We start from the raw sequence: 14,173 nt of genomic DNA, 5'->3' as shown, positions 1-14,173 counted from the left end.
AAGCGGGTGTGAGTACTTCCGTATACCTGAAATAGATCTGGCGGGGGGCACATGTTGTTTCGTTTCCCAAGTTACAGCACTCTTACGCACCGCTTTTGCCTCTTGGAGCTCGAACCTTGCTTCATACGGGGCCTGACCCAGTTTGTTTTGCGGTGTCTTAACCCCTTGCAGACGGCGTTGAGCCGGCAGATGGGATGCTTGTCCGTCTTCCTTCATCATCACCGCCTGGAGCGTCTTGATGGTACGAGACATTGCTCTGCGCCGCGCCTAGAAAGCTGCAGCCTCAGCAAGATCCTGCCTGACGGAGCATTGCCCGTCTGACGAAAACACACATCCACCACAATGACCAAGCTCGCTGTAGTCGGCGCTGCTCTGTCGCTGGCCGCCATAACCCGCGCTCTGGTGCTACCCGAGGCAGCCGTCAATCAGGCACCGCTGGGCGGACCTCGTGGTCCAGACGAGGTCTCAGACTTGCACAATGTGATATTCGGGTCCCACCACCTGGACAGCGACGACGAGGGACGCAGCGCGGCCGAGGGCTTCTTCAACGCCGTATCAAGCATCCGCGGGCACATCCACGAGGACTTTAGCCAGGCCGTGGCCGATCTCGTCGGGCTTGGCTACACGGGAGACCACTTCGGCAGACCCGCCGGCCACGGCCACCACGACGATAGCAGCTTGACGATATACGAGCTAATCTCCAAGAGCAAGTACACCACCAAGTTCGCCAAGCTAGTCGACGACCATCCTAGCGTGGTGGAGCTGCTAAACAGCACCAACGGCAACAGCAACTACACCCTCTTTGTGCCGCTGGATAAGGCTTTTGAGGACATCCCGGACGACCACAAGAAGCCTAGCAAGAAGGTGGTTGAAGACGCGCTGCGCTACCACATCGGACTGGGCGAATATCCTGCGAGGAGGATTCTGCACACCTACACGCTGCCAACCGCCCATGATGAAGACTTGCTGGGTGGTGAACCTCAGCGTCTTCGCACCTCTGTGAGCCTTGGCGGCGTAAAGGTCAATTTCTACAGCAAGGTGGTTGCTGCTGACATAGTGAGTGTTCCCCGCTGATCAATCAGTCTATTAATAGCCAACCCGAGTTCCCATTGTCGCACTTAAACGAGCGGGCCCTCTCAACTACTTTCCTCCCCCCTTGATTAGAATACTCACAACTTTGTAGGTTGCCAAGAATGGTGTTATCCATGCTGTGAACCATATCCTCGTTCCGCCCCCTTATATCGGCCGAATCATCACTCTGTTCCCTGATCGTTTCTCGACCCTGCTGCTAGCGTATGAGAAAACCGATTTTGTCAAGTTCATTCACGGCGTCAACTTGAAGGGGAGCACCGTTTTCGTCCCCACCAACGGAGCCTTTAATTGGCTAGGCCCCAAGGCAAACGCCTTCCTCTTCAACACTAACAAGGGTCGCAAGTATCTCAAGGCCATTCTCAAGTACAACATCGTGCCTAACGCTACACTTTACACCGATGCATTCTACGATAAGAGAGACAGCGAAGACGGAGAATCCGAAATTGAAAAACGGTCGCACGAGCATTTTGATCTGCCAACTCTACTTGGTGACGCGCACATCAGCGTTGATATCGCTCGCGTTTTTGGTTTCGCTTCAATCAAGGTGAATGGCTTTTCTCGGGTGGTTGTGCCCAACGGCGTGGGCAAGAATGGTGTTATCCAGGTTGTCAACCGAGTCCCTCTCCCCCCACACAAAGGCCATCGCCACCACCATTCAGAGGAATGGGGTGAAATCGAAGTCAATGACTTGATCAAAAGACTTGAGCCCTATATTTGATCTGATGCACAACCGCAACTATGCCCCATCCGCCAATTGGATAACTGCCTGGAGCAGAACACGAACTGTGGTAAGACTGAATGAAACGCCGTGATGTACTCCTGATTGAACAACTCTTGATCATGACCGTGAAAGGTAACTGGAAAAAAAAATATTTGAAACGCTACATGCGATGTATCTGAGACATTAGTATCGAGTGGTTTGGATAAAGTGTAAATTATTGCAATCTTACTTCTCTCTCGCTAATCACTGAAACGAGAACTGGGTAGCATTAGCTCTGCCATCTTATACAAGCAGGTGGCACCACTATCATTAGCTGTTGGCAGCAGTCATTGTTGCAATGTAACAATACAGCAGGTATCCCATAGATACTACTTTGTAAGCAACTGAATATACCATTTAAATTAAGCTATCCTAGTACCTCTGACCCTCGTCCCGAGGAACGAAATTACGCCCATTTGTGTTTATTCTTTTCCACAAACTCTTTCCAAGTTGTCGGCTTCTCTTCCAGCAGGGCCAAACTGTCGTCCAGAGATTCACCGGCATAGTAGCCAGGGTCTTCCAGCAGCTTCATGTTCTCCAAGAGCTCTTGTGCCGCAGCCGGTGATAGAAACGATTTAAACTTGTCATCTGAAATCCGTACAGCATGGGCGGGTTTGCCGATCACTTGAGAAAACTCAGAAATGAGCCGGTCGATCGTGTAATAGTCCGCCGCAGCCAGGATACGCTTTCCTGATTGAGAAGGAAAGTTTTTTATAGCTGCCTTTACAAATTTCCCTGAATTGTCTTTGTCAGGAATAAAGATCTGAGACTGGCAGAATTGTTTCAAGGTATTGAAGCGCTCATGGCCTTACCCGTGTCTCCAGCGGCGTCAAAAAGTGGCGTTATAGCCTTATGCGGATCGACTGGCAGGGCCAGCGTGTAACCTGCCGGTTCGGACTCTGGATTCTTCTGGATCATCGTCTCGAAGCCGCTCATGAACATGCCCGGCAGGACAAAAGTGCAGGGAAGGCCGCTGTGGCGGATGTACTCTTCAATCGCTGCTTTGCCATCAAAATGCAAAATGTTTGGTAGACGCCCACTGCTGGCTTCGGTGGCGTTTATGAGAGACGAGAAGATGAGGTGCTGCACGCCCGCAGCCTTTGAGGCGTCGACGACGGCTTTGCCCTGGGAGATCTCAATGTCGGCCGACATGCTCTCCCAGAAATTTGTCACAAGAAAGACGGTATGAGCGCCTTGAACGGCGGGAGCGACTGATTGAGCGGACGACATGTCGGCCTATACATTGATTATGCAGCTACAATTAGAGCATATTTGATAATGGTAATAATAGGCGCTGGTGATTTGAATGCCTATAAAAAACAGATGCTAAGCCGACTTGGACGCACTGTTACGAGCTCGACGCCCATGGACGCGAGCCTTTTGGCATTTGGCTTATTGACATCGCGAGTGACGCCGCGGACTTTGAATTCTTTTGAGAGCACCGGATCTGCGAGGATGGCGTGGACGACAGAGCCTCCTTGGTTGCCTGTGGCGCCGAAAACGGTGATGGTCTTGGACATGACGCGACTTGATTGGATGTAGCGTTATGAGTTGAAGTGAAATAAGACGTCGAGATGGATAAATAAAGTAAAAACAATATTGGATTGAAATTCAATGAGTTCAGAATCCTTGAATTATTTTGATTGAGTAATGCAAAACTGCGCGCATGTAGTGATGACGTATGAAGCTCGAACAGCATGAGGAGAAGCGCTGAGCTGAAGGATTTATCCAGATTCCCCTCCGGATTTTGGACATGCACCTGCGGCTTTTCATAGGCCAAATCAAAAGAAGTTTTTGTTCTAGCACCCGATTTGATAGCAGTTGCTGGGCTGTTCCGATAGCCCTGTAAGAGAGTGATGTAATGACCAGAAGTCTAACCTATTCACGTATGCGGTCCAATCCTTCAAAGTTAGGTGTATGTGCTATGCATGTCTCTAGTGCGCTTCAGCTTGCGCCATTTCGAGGCAGTATATGGTAGATTTGATCTACCAAGATTTGGGCCAGGCGAATTGCTTTGAGTGGCGTTCCGCGCCTTACGCTACCCGGTTTCTCTTTTGCTAGGAACTCATTTGAGTAAGAATCCTGTTAAGCAGTTATAATACGTGCATGTTTAGCTCTATATCCCTCTCAGTGTTATACTCATGCTACGCTGCAGTTTGCAATAACTAGGTGTGCTCAAGTGTAAACGATTCTTCCTCGTTATAGAAACGACTTCAAGCTATCCGAGACTCTCTTCACATCCGCAAATACATGCCATTGGGCAATATTCGGCAATACTGCAACTTTTGCCCCTTTGATCCTTCTGGCATACTCATCCGGCGAAGAGACCTTGTCCTCACTTCCAGTCACAATCATCGTCTGTACGGCGAGATTCTCGACCGGCAGCGGTGCTTCATCCCTAGCAAAGGCACTACAGGCCTTTGCAAATGCCTCTGGCTCTTGTCCAAGCAAGCTCAGTCGAATCGCCGAGATGGCAAGGGGATTCGTCTTCTTTGTATGCTCAGACGTGCTGCTAAGCACAATCTTGTCAACCACAGCTCCCATTCCTGATGTGCGAATGAGCCCGCCACGCTCCTCCAACACTCTTCTAGCAGCCTCAGAGAGTGGAAAAGGCGGCGGACCGAAAAGCACAAGCTTCTTCACCAAGCCGGGATTATCAAGAGCGAATTTCAAGGCAACGATACAGCCCATTGCCTGTGCAACAAGTGTTCCGGGGTTTGATTTGGTGATGCCCGCGTGCGAAAATACGCCAGCGAGGTCAGTCGCCAAAGAATCCACTGTCAAGACGCTCAACGGGTGAGTAGGGCTAAGACCGTGGCCTTCAAAGTCAAACAGGTGCAGGGATGCCACGTCTTGAAGCCCCATTTCAGCTATAAGGGGAGAAAAATATTCCGCAGTACCACCTAGGCCGTGAACAAAGACGATGTCGTGGTCCCCAGAACCGAGATGTTTGTAGTGTAGAAGCTTGCCGTTAATATCGGTCAATCCAGCGGTAGCGCCAACGGAGCGTGTTGCGTTACTAAGGCTGAAGACAGATTGTGAAGCGAGATGCTCGGTGGTTGCGTTATAAGCGGTGACTTTGTTACGTAGTGTGCCGATCCCAGGAATAGTAACTGCAATTTCATCTCCCTCTCTAAGAAAAACAGGTGGGTTTCGTCCAATGCCAACACCAGCAGGCTGATAAGATGTCTTTGTCAGAGTGGCCATAGCAGTGGATGAAGTACAAGGAGACACTTACCGTTCCAGTAGCAATTACATCGCCAGGCACCAATGTCTGTCCCTCAGAAAGCGTGTTTATCAATGTAGGAATATCAAAAATTAAATCATCAGTCGTTGCATCTTGTCGCAGCTCGCCATTGACATGGGTCTGGACTCGCAGCACCGAAGGAAGGCTTTCTTTAGGAACTGCAGCAGGACCCTGGCAAAGTCAACAATTGAATGATTTGCATGCACTGAAAGCGTCTTACTTACCATTGGGCAAAATGTATCAGCCGATTTTCCAATATAGAATTGCTTATGATCTCTTTGTCTCTCCCGCGCCGTCATGTCGTTGATAATAGTGTATCCCCAAACATAATCCATGGCCCTCTCTTTAGGAATCCGGAATCCCGCCTTACCAACAATCACTCCAATCTCTCCTTCATAGTCCACACTCTTCGAAAACTCCGGATGGAGGAAGATATCTTCGCCTTGCGCAATAATAGAGGTTGCGCGCTTCGTGAAGATGACGGGATGGCTTGGCCGGTCAACCTTGTCTGAGCTATCGTACCCCGAGGCGTTGAATTCTTTCGCATGTTCCATGTAGTTTTTGCCTACAGCCAACACATCGCGACCCGAAATTGGTGCCAGGAGCTTGACAGATGAGAGGGGGAGGGCGGGACCGGAAGCGGTTATTTGCAACGGCCCGGCTTCAATAACCTGATAGAGGTCTTTGATGGAGTAGCCAGAGAGGAGGCTTAAAGGCTGGATAGTGCCTTTCTCTACATCTAAGTGACCGATCTGGCTGATACCGGTCTCAGGGCGTGTAAAGGCGGCATAGTTTGATAGTCGCTGAGGCGAACTCATTGCGGTATTTGCGAATAGTTTCTCTTGGACGCTCCCCGTTAGCTGCTGAAATCGGTGGGCTCAAAAAACAATGCAAAGAGCGAAACCTACCAACACCTAGGATGAAACTATTAAATGAATTCGATCTCGGTCCAGAGAAATGCGTGAAGGTAGACAAACTTTTGTCTACTTAATATGAATAAGCCCTAGAGTGATGAAGTGCAGACCAATTCATCCGAACGTATTAGAATCCATTACGCCGGTAGCGTGTGGAGTTGCAAGTCCCAAACAAAGAAATCAAATATCAGAGCACACTTATTCTACAGTCTCGCAAAGTGCAGATAAATAAATCTGCTTTGCATTTATTTAAATTAAGTCTGAATTTCAGCAATTTATTGCAATGCAAATAAGTCTCAAAGTCGGTCTTCAGAGCTCTATGCTTCTCCTCTTGAATGAACCAGCCGTGGGCCGAGAACGCACTAACATTCCCAAGAGAGGGGAACCGTCTCATAGATCCTTGCCGAGATAGATACGTGCAATCACAATTCGGAGTTAAGACAGCCAATACATTAGTAATGAGCAATTTGGATCAGAAAAGATAGCAAATCGGAGCTTGTATTTCATCAAATTGTATTTGGTTTATAGCTCTTAGCAGTCGGTCAATTTTTTTACACAATACAATACCAAATATAGGACAGAGCTAGTACATGTGGTAACGGCACTTACAAGTTGATTAGATGAGGTAAAGAAGCATCCTAAGCTACAATACCAACACATCAAATTCTTTGAAAAGATCACCACACCGAAAGAATGACAGCTAGGTATTACTTTACTATACGGCGTGGGAAGGATCATTTATTTCCGACTGAGCTTGCAACTGCCCCCGTGTTAATCAGCCAACCAGAAGCTCGGGTGTCGTTTGCAGCCACTAACATTATAAATTGCTCGCTTAGAAATCACCTACACCCCTCCACTCTATTGCATGATATTCTGCTTCAAGACGCAATAGCTAAGGAGTATATGTGATGTAGTTAAGGAGAGTATACAAGTGATTATATATAAAATGAAACCTTCAAAAAAAAAAAATTCAGCTTAGAGTCAGTAATACCAAACAAGAAGTTTCATACTTGTAGTAGCGCTCACTATGGCACCTATCCGCACCGCCATCATCGGCCTCTCAGGGTCCGCAACCACATCCTGGGCGAGCTCTGCTCACCTGCCCTATCTTCTCTCTGCCCGCGGCCGGGAAAGGTACCAAATCGTAGCACTCTGCAACAGCAGCGTCGAAGCAGCAAAGCGCGCCATTGAAGTATTCAAGCTGCCTCCAGAGACAAAGGCTTACGGCGACCCTCAGGCTGTCGCTGACGACAAGGACATTGATTTGGTCGTTGTAAGCACCCGCGTTGATGTACACTACTCCACTGCTCTGCCCAGTGTCAAGGCTGGAAAGGATGTGTATGTGGAATGGCCGCTGGCTCACAACGCGCCTCTTGCAAAAGAACTGGCGGAGGCAGCGAAAGCCAGCGGTAGTCGGACTCTGGTTGGCAATCAGGGGCGAGAAGCGCCTCCTATTGTCAAGCTCCGTGAGCTGCTTCAACAAGGAAAGATTGGAAAGGTTCTTAGCAGTGAGATCAGGGCTAATGGCGGATCCGTTGATCGGGAGGCCTTGATGCCCGGGCTAAAGTACTTCACTGATCTAGCTATTGGTGGCAATATCGTGACAATTGGCGTCGGACATTGTAAGTTCACACCGACATGAGTTTATTATTGGGCTTTTTCTCCATGTCTAACTGGTATCAGTGTTTGACCAAGTTCAACACGTCCTTGGAGACCTCCAAGATCTCAAGTCACGTCTCCAGCTTCAGCGCCCCAATGTTCTCCTTCGCAACCCTTCAACCAAGGAAATTGTCGAGACAGTCAAGTCAAACGTCCCTGACCTCGTCATCATCGATGGCACCCTCCCCGCATCGCAAATCGCCGCTGAAAGAGCCAGCGTGCTCTTCCGATTCCGTCGAGGGCAGCCCTTCCTCGGTGAGCCCCCTCTTTCGTGGACAATCAACGGCGAGAAGGGTGAAATTCGACTTCAAGCATTTGGCGGATCTTCTCTGCACGCCAATTCATACGACGCCCCTGTAACCATCGAGGTTCATGACTTTGCCACAGACCAGGTTCAGAAAATTGAATGGGGCTGGCAGAGCTGGCAAGAAGAGCTTCCAGTAGTAGGAAGAAGCGTCGGTCTTCTCTATGAAAGGTTTGCGGACGGTGTGGTGGAAGGACAGCCGACATTCAATACGGCTTTGGTTCGCCATGAGCAGCTAGAAAAAGTTCTCGCTGGCTGGGAGGAAAACTAAAATAATGTATGGTAATGAAAGCGATGTATAGAAACTTGTCACAGAATTAGCTCTTTTTCGACTTGAAGTTCCTTGACTCCATTACCTAGAAATATTTAAGTCGACTTGGTGATGAAGCTCTCCAAGTCTGGACAAGCCTGTAGAACGCTGGCCAGTTCATCATCCGTTAAGCCTCTCGTCTGCTGGGTGTTCTTTTGGGCGCTTCTCGACGCCTTCTCCTTTGGCTTTCGCTTTGAAGTTGTCCACTGAACGCTACATGCTTCGTCACCGGTGAGCTGGGGAAGATCGTGCAATGTAAAATCTCCCTTCAAGGGGCCGGTGCTTCCATCATCAAGCAATCCCTTCTTGAACAGATCGGACAGCTCTTTTTCTTCGACTGTGCAAGATGTCTCATCAAATCTCTTTCTTTTCTCGTCGATCTCTAATCGGCCTTCAAGGTAGTCTTCATCTACTAGCTCTTGTCCTACTAAGTCAGCAGCAGGTTCATTACTCTCTGAGAAATACGAGCTTTGCTGTGACACAGCGTGTGACTGCGTCGCTTCAACTGCGGTGCTATTTTGCTCCTCCATGGCTTCGCTTCGTGATCCACTAAATAAGTCTCGCTTCGGTGGGTATCGCTCTCGATTCAGCCGTTTTCAAGATCAGAAGGAATGCACCTGTTTAAGGAAAATTGTATATTCTACATGCGATTTTCAAGAAGGCGCATCTTCCACTATTAATAATGATGGTGAATTGTGATATCGATTCGCTACTCTGCTGCAATCAAATTCCAGTCATTTCCAAATGCGCACATGAGTCACAGGCTGCTTGCACAAGTCACACCGGTTGCGGTTTGCCTGAATGGGTTGCTAAATATGGCAGATTGCAGGGTTCTTTGAGTGTACGAGGCTTATCGCTTCATATTTGTTTGACTCATTCAAATGTTTCATTTGTCCTACAGACGCTTCTTGGGCTCCAAGGCCAGAGAATCGTGGAGTTTTTTCTACACATGTACATACCTACATGTACCTTGCATAACCCTCCTGGTTCGTTAGATCCCTTGTTGCACGTGGCGTGACCTCTCGGGAATAACAACTTGAATTTAGTATAGAAGACGTCAGCGTGACACGTAGATCAATATGCATTATTCCGATGTCTTCCTTATTGCATCAACTATTCTTCGACTCAACGAAACAAAGATCAAGCCCGGCGCCTCAACTTATGATGTCGGTCTACAAGGCAGGTAGCATCACGAGACAATGTCCGTGCTCATACGTCATGCTCGCGCCGTCGGCCTGCAGCAGCACGTTTCGGAACCCGCGGTGCCATGGCCGCCTTTTCTGGAGCTTTATTGGAACTTTGCGCCATCTAGATAGAGCTAGCCTTTACCGCCTCTAGGCTTGCAGAGTACAGTCCGGGGGACCTGGGGTACGAGATCCTGGAGTACTGCTACTCCGGACGGCGGTTGCAGTGGCAGCCCGATCAGCACCCAATCACTGCCGCCAAGGTGCCGCTGAAGCATGTGCTTGTGCCTAAGCAGCTCTGGAGGCTGCAGAGTGTCCCAAAAGTGCGGCTATTAATTGATGCTCTGGCATGTGAAGATTGACATATCGATCGCCAGCATCTGCATAACCCCCAACAGTCAGCGCGGTGCGGGCAACAGCACAGCGGCTTTGCAGCACGTGGTGCCCTGTCGCATTGCATGCATGGTACGTGGCCATATTGATGCGGATTATCAGATGCATGTATCCAGTACCTCAAGCTGATGAGGTTGGGGCAAATCTGTGCAGTAAACTACAGCACACGTAGCGCACTGTGGCGAACTACCGGCAGGTACAAGTACCGCTACGGCAGTACCAGGCGGCAAAGCGGAAAGGTCAAGCTGACTCCATGCCACCATAATTGACCCCACGCAGATGCCATCAGCGGGTGTGGCAGAGCGGTCAGATGCTCCAACCAAGTGCTGCATCCCCCAGCTCGGCATCGCTTCCCCAGATTCATCAAATTTCCACAGAGATTCCCTGCCTCCCACATCTCCTTTCTCCTATCACCAAGATTTCTTCCTAGATCGCATCGCCCTATAATACTCACCTTGACTGTAATTTATTTCATAGTGTGCCTGCACCTACGACGCACCCTGCCCTCTGCCCTGACTGGTAGGAATGGGACTGAAGCCGCGCCGAACCCTCCTATTGCCGACCTGAACATCTTGCTCGCTTCCTGGATGCCCTTGTAAACGCAGGATAGATAGCCTTGTCATGGCCGATCTCCTTCTCGGTACATCTCCGATACGTCCGATACACAGCAACAGCAACACTTCGCAATCTCCAAAGCGACCAAAGAGCTCGTCATCTTCCCAGCCTTTGCCGTATGTTGACCGGACGCTCCTCAGAACCGTCTCCAAGACGGTCAAGGGGGCAGCCAACCTCTTGCGCTCTTGGAAAGATGGCATGAGCAATGAAGAGAGAGAGCAGGCCAGGCTGGTCGAGGAAAGGAAAAACATACTCTACCTGCGCATGAAGAGTGTACGTGCCTATTGATCCCCTTAGCGCGGCCAAATTTAAAACTAACGAGATAGGCCGAAACATTGAAACAATGGCGAGCTGCGGCGCAGGAACTCGACGCCCTCGAAGGCAACGACGATTGGAAACAAGATGCAGACGGTGGGGACTATAATCCTAGGCTCATTGAGGAGCGACTTCGAGCGCTTGACGAGGCCCGAGAGAGCCACGATATTCGCACCATGATGCACCTCATCCGAACCGCCCTGTCACGCGATCTCGGCGGCATGGGTAATGTCGATCTATACCGGCATTCATACCTTGGAACAAAGACATTGATAGAACGCTACGTCGAGTCGACAATCGAAACCATAGATGCCGCCATCGTCCACGATGCGACGGATCAGGGCATCGCACACAAGGATCTGCTGGAGGGCATGTTGCTTGCGCGCCAGAGCTTTGGGCGAAGTGCTTTGCTACTATCTGGCGGTGGGACGTTTGGCATGGCGCACGTCGGCGTTCTCAAATCTTTATTTGAAAACCAACTTCTTCCTAGGATTATATCTGGCGCCAGCGCGGGAAGCATCGTCTGTGCGGTCATGTGTACGAGAACGGACGAGGAGCTTCCACTGCTAATTAAAGAGTTCCCATACGGAGATTTGGCGGTTTTCGAAGCTCAAGATAACCAAGATGGCCTCCTGGATCACTTTCGCCGCCTATTGACAGAAGGCTGTTGGTCAGACATTGCCCACCTTAGGAGAGTCATGAGGGGCATGATGGGCGACATTACCTTTCAAGAGGCGTACAATCGCACGCGCCGCATCCTCAACATCTGCGTCTCCAGCGCATCTGTATACGAGCTACCGCGGTTGCTCAATTACGTCACTTCGCCCAATGTCATGATCTGGTCCGCTGTAGCAGCGTCTTGCTCTGTTCCTCTCATCTTCAACGCATCGCCACTCCTCGTTAAAGATCCTATTACAGGGGAGCACCGTCAGTGGAATCCAACGCCACAAAGGTTCATTGATGGCTCTGTGGACAATGACCTTCCCATGACACGCCTCGCGGAAATGTTTAATGTCAATCACTTCATCGTATCCCAGGTAAACCCTCACGTCACTCCGTTTCTCTCCAAAGATGATCACCTATCGCCTGAAAACAAACACACCATCAAGAGCGCCAGCACTGGCGATGATATGGACTGGCTATACACGTGCACGTCGCTAGCCAGAGATGAGGCCCTCCATCGACTTCAATTCATGGCTGAAATGGGCTTTTTCCCGAATATGATGACAAAGTTTCGGAGTGTTCTCAGTCAAAAGTACTCAGGGAACATCAACATTCTTCCTGACATGTCTCTTGACAACCTTCCCGTGCTCCTTAGTAATCCCACTGTTGACTTCATGTTAAAGTGTTGCCTTGTTGGAGAAAGAGCTACTTGGCCAAAGCTTTCCAGGATACGTGACAGCTGCGCCATAGAGCTGGCGCTGGATCGCGCAGTGCACCGACTTCGGACAAGAGTGGTATTTTCAGAGAGCCAGAGCAATCTGAGAAGTCTTGTTTCATACGTGGGTAGCCTGCGACTGAATAAGCATGACCAGCCATTCGACCAGCCAAACATTGCTGCATCGGTTGCTAACCACGGCCAGAAACGTCAGCGTCGACGTTCTGGCGGCAGCCTTCGTATGTTCCCAGGAGCTGGGCTGGTTCTGGAAAGTGACATAACAGATTCGGATACAGCTGAAGAGGAGCGTCTTGAAATTGTCTCAAGAGGCCGAGGATTTCTATCTCCTAACCCTCTCCGCAAGCCGCAGTTAAAAAGATCAAGCATGAGTCAAACGCATGTGCCTCAACTGGCTGCCGTTCAATCTCGCTCCCAACCAAATCCAACATTCAGTTTTTCCAAGCCATTAACCCCCCCGCAGAGCGTGAATGGGGAACCGGATACTACTGAATCTGCAAATACCATCTTTCTCAAACCAAGGAGGTCGATACCATTTGATGACGGTAGGGATGACCCAGCAGTACCGTTAGTAGGTACTCTGATATCTCCAGTTGATGAGATGGAGACTAGCGAACCGAACCACACAAGCGACACAGAGGTGGAGCAGGGGACAGAAGAAAGTGACCCAGATGATAATCAGTCCGTATTTATCGAGGGAGTTGCTAAACAGGCTGATCACGGCGCATTTGGCCCTGTAGGGCAAGTTGTTGGTGCTCTCTGATGTGACAATCATAAAATACCCCACCGAATGACGGAATGGGAAAGGCATTCATGGCATAGGTCTATGGCATACCAGGGCTGCACGGAATATAAGCATAGAATGGCGTTATCACATACTTCGTTAACCGCCGGAAGCCTTTATTTCATTATTTTCTGTTTATAGAAGCGACTTTGTCAATAGTATTTTCTTTTTGTTGATAACTAGAAGCTGGGCTACTTAAAGCTTCAGGCGGCTAGGAGTTGCGGTGCTACTTTTTGATGTGAGCATCAGGCATAACAGAAGGGATGATCGTATTATCTAGACGAGATATAAAATTATGTGTAAAAACATGCTAGCGCATTTCTTTGTTGCAGCGAAACCTTGTCGAGATTGCTGCTTGGAGCGACTTGCAAGCAAGCTACAGCAAGGATCAGTCTGCTCGCGCAATGCCCGTCTTATGGCTAAATAGCTAGCAACCCAGCATCGACGGCCGCGTGGCCTAATGGCTAAGGCGCTAGATTTCGGTTACCCATCACCACCTCTAGAGATTCCAGGTTCGACTCCTGGCGTGGTCGAATTTTTTGACTTTTTAGCATGTTCGTCACTCTTTTTTTTTTTTTTTTTTTTTTCTTTTGGACGATTCCATTTCCGCTCTCCTGGTGAAGTTGCTTGTGTTGCGTATATATATGTCTGTACTCTTCGGCCATCGAATGATTTAAAAGCGGACATCGGGCTGTCGGCGCTCGCCCTTGGGTTTAGGATCTCGGGTGAGCAGGTATTGATCACACACCAGACCAATACTCACGCGCGGCGGCTGAGTGGCCACTTTAGACTCGTAAAGTCTCGTAAGATTGAATCGGTATGGGGTGATTAGGACAAATTAGCCTTCTAGCTGTTTGCTAGTCGACTGACTAATTGCCTTGAAATTGGAGCTTGGTTAGAAAGGCGTGGCTGTAAGGCTGATGTTCTATGTCCTACTCGTTCTCTTTGGACTGAATACATGTGCTATCTATACAATATGTTTCCTAAACGGATTGCGATGATGCAGTTTAAGGAAGGAGAATAAATTGGCTGCGGTGGCACAACGTAGGATCGAAGCACGTTGTTGTTGTCAGCGGGTAACCAACAGAAAACTGCTCATTCCCACAAATCCACAAGCAAAATGACTCTGTACACTTCGCCTACTCTTTCCAGAGTGAGATAACAAGTGCACCGTGATTCCATTAGTTCCGTATCTGAATG

The 14,173-nt window shown here is 49.3% G+C and overlaps 7 protein-coding genes across 8 annotated transcripts; 4 read left to right on the top strand and 3 right to left on the bottom strand.

Annotated features, from left to right (window-relative positions):
- Nucleotides 1-342: 342 nt before the first annotated feature.
- TrAFT101_005472 (uncharacterized protein) lies at nucleotides 343-1,810 on the top strand (the record flags this gene model as incomplete). Its single annotated transcript, XM_024902741.2, has 2 exons — nucleotides 343-1,056; nucleotides 1,184-1,810. The coding sequence occupies 2 exons, from the start codon at nucleotides 343-345 to the stop codon at nucleotides 1,808-1,810; spliced, it is 1,341 nt and encodes a 446-aa protein (XP_024757327.1).
- Nucleotides 1,811-2,118: 308 nt separating this feature from the next.
- On the bottom strand, nucleotides 2,119-3,613 carry TrAFT101_005471 (uncharacterized protein). Of its 2 annotated transcripts, XM_024908693.2 has the most exons (3): nucleotides 3,199-3,613; nucleotides 2,665-3,088; nucleotides 2,119-2,587 (listed from the first exon to the last, which is right to left on the bottom strand). In XM_024908693.2, exons 1-3 carry the CDS (start codon nucleotides 3,370-3,372, stop codon nucleotides 2,259-2,261), a joined length of 927 nt encoding a protein of 308 aa, XP_024757328.1. In that variant the 5' UTR covers nucleotides 3,373-3,613; the 3' UTR covers nucleotides 2,119-2,258. The 2 variants fall into 2 exon arrangements, with proteins under 2 accessions (XP_024757328.1, XP_065983601.1); XM_066127490.1 differs by having other exon boundaries at nucleotides 2,665-3,613.
- A 280-nt stretch (nucleotides 3,614-3,893) lies between these two features.
- TrAFT101_005470 (uncharacterized protein) lies at nucleotides 3,894-6,225 on the bottom strand. Its single transcript, XM_024902070.2, has 4 exons — nucleotides 6,008-6,225; nucleotides 5,324-5,940; nucleotides 5,091-5,270; nucleotides 3,894-5,029 (listed from the first exon to the last, which is right to left on the bottom strand). The coding sequence occupies exons 2-4, from the start codon at nucleotides 5,915-5,917 to the stop codon at nucleotides 4,052-4,054; spliced, it is 1,752 nt and encodes a 583-aa protein (XP_024757329.1). The 5' UTR covers nucleotides 5,918-5,940; nucleotides 6,008-6,225; the 3' UTR covers nucleotides 3,894-4,051.
- A 736-nt stretch (nucleotides 6,226-6,961) lies between these two features.
- TrAFT101_005469 (uncharacterized protein) lies at nucleotides 6,962-8,320 on the top strand. Its single transcript, XM_024908694.2, has 2 exons — nucleotides 6,962-7,635; nucleotides 7,697-8,320. The coding sequence occupies exons 1-2, from the start codon at nucleotides 7,041-7,043 to the stop codon at nucleotides 8,245-8,247; spliced, it is 1,146 nt and encodes a 381-aa protein (XP_024757331.1). The 5' UTR covers nucleotides 6,962-7,040; the 3' UTR covers nucleotides 8,248-8,320.
- A 22-nt stretch (nucleotides 8,321-8,342) lies between these two features.
- On the bottom strand, nucleotides 8,343-8,816 carry TrAFT101_005468 (uncharacterized protein; the record flags this gene model as incomplete). Its single annotated transcript, XM_024903651.2, has 1 exon — nucleotides 8,343-8,816. One exon carries the CDS (start codon nucleotides 8,814-8,816, stop codon nucleotides 8,343-8,345), a length of 474 nt encoding a protein of 157 aa, XP_024757332.1.
- A 1,392-nt stretch (nucleotides 8,817-10,208) lies between these two features.
- TrAFT101_005467 (uncharacterized protein) lies at nucleotides 10,209-13,298 on the top strand. Its single transcript, XM_024908695.2, has 2 exons — nucleotides 10,209-10,751; nucleotides 10,805-13,298. The coding sequence occupies exons 1-2, from the start codon at nucleotides 10,485-10,487 to the stop codon at nucleotides 12,950-12,952; spliced, it is 2,415 nt and encodes an 804-aa protein (XP_024757333.1). The 5' UTR covers nucleotides 10,209-10,484; the 3' UTR covers nucleotides 12,953-13,298.
- Nucleotides 13,299-13,433: 135 nt separating this feature from the next.
- On the top strand, nucleotides 13,434-13,913 carry TrAFT101_005466 (uncharacterized protein; the record flags this gene model as incomplete). The annotated part of the gene is made up of 2 exons (XM_066127489.1): nucleotides 13,434-13,527; nucleotides 13,654-13,913. The coding sequence occupies 2 exons, from the start codon at nucleotides 13,434-13,436 to the stop codon at nucleotides 13,803-13,805; spliced, it is 246 nt and encodes an 81-aa protein (XP_065983600.1). The 3' UTR covers nucleotides 13,806-13,913.
- Nucleotides 13,914-14,173: the final 260 nt, after the last annotated feature.

The sequence above is a fragment of the Trichoderma asperellum genome, chromosome 3 (assembly GCF_020647865.1).
Source record: "Trichoderma asperellum chromosome 3, complete sequence".
NCBI classification, from domain to species: Eukaryota; Fungi; Ascomycota; class Sordariomycetes; order Hypocreales; family Hypocreaceae; genus Trichoderma; species Trichoderma asperellum.
The sequence above is the reverse complement of the archived record's forward strand: the minus strand, read 5'-3'. Positions and strand labels throughout refer to the sequence as shown.

What these genes read in the sequence shown, in the direction of transcription:
- TrAFT101_005467 (XM_024908695.2), top strand. Translation starts at nt 10,485, where the DNA reads ATGGCCGATCTCCTTCTCGGTACATCTCCGATACGTCCGATACACAGC. An exon ending in TCTACCTGCGCATGAAGAGT is followed by an intron (nt 10,752 to 10,804) that starts GTACGTGCCTAT and finishes CTAACGAGATAG; the next exon opens with GCCGAAACATTGAAACAATG.
- TrAFT101_005470 (XM_024902070.2), bottom strand. Translation starts at nt 5,917, where the DNA reads ATGAGTTCGCCTCAGCGACTATCAAACTATGCCGCCTTTACACGCCCT. An exon ending in CTGATACATTTTGCCCAATG is followed by an intron (nt 5,271 to 5,323) that starts GTAAGTAAGACG and finishes TGACTTTGCCAG; the next exon opens with GGTCCTGCTGCAGTTCCTAA. An exon ending in ATGTAATTGCTACTGGAACG is followed by an intron (nt 5,030 to 5,090) that starts GTAAGTGTCTCC and finishes ACATCTTATCAG; the next exon opens with CCTGCTGGTGTTGGCATTGG.
- TrAFT101_005469 (XM_024908694.2), top strand. Translation starts at nt 7,041, where the DNA reads ATGGCACCTATCCGCACCGCCATCATCGGCCTCTCAGGGTCCGCAACC. An exon ending in GACAATTGGCGTCGGACATT is followed by an intron (nt 7,636 to 7,696) that starts GTAAGTTCACAC and finishes AACTGGTATCAG; the next exon opens with TGTTTGACCAAGTTCAACAC.
- TrAFT101_005471 (XM_024908693.2), bottom strand. Translation starts at nt 3,372, where the DNA reads ATGTCCAAGACCATCACCGTTTTCGGCGCCACAGGCAACCAAGGAGGC. An exon ending in TGGGCGTCGAGCTCGTAACA is followed by an intron (nt 3,089 to 3,198) that starts GTGCGTCCAAGT and finishes ATCAATGTATAG; the next exon opens with GCCGACATGTCGTCCGCTCA. An exon ending in TGACGCCGCTGGAGACACGG is followed by an intron (nt 2,588 to 2,664) that starts GTAAGGCCATGA and finishes AAGACAATTCAG; the next exon opens with GGAAATTTGTAAAGGCAGCT.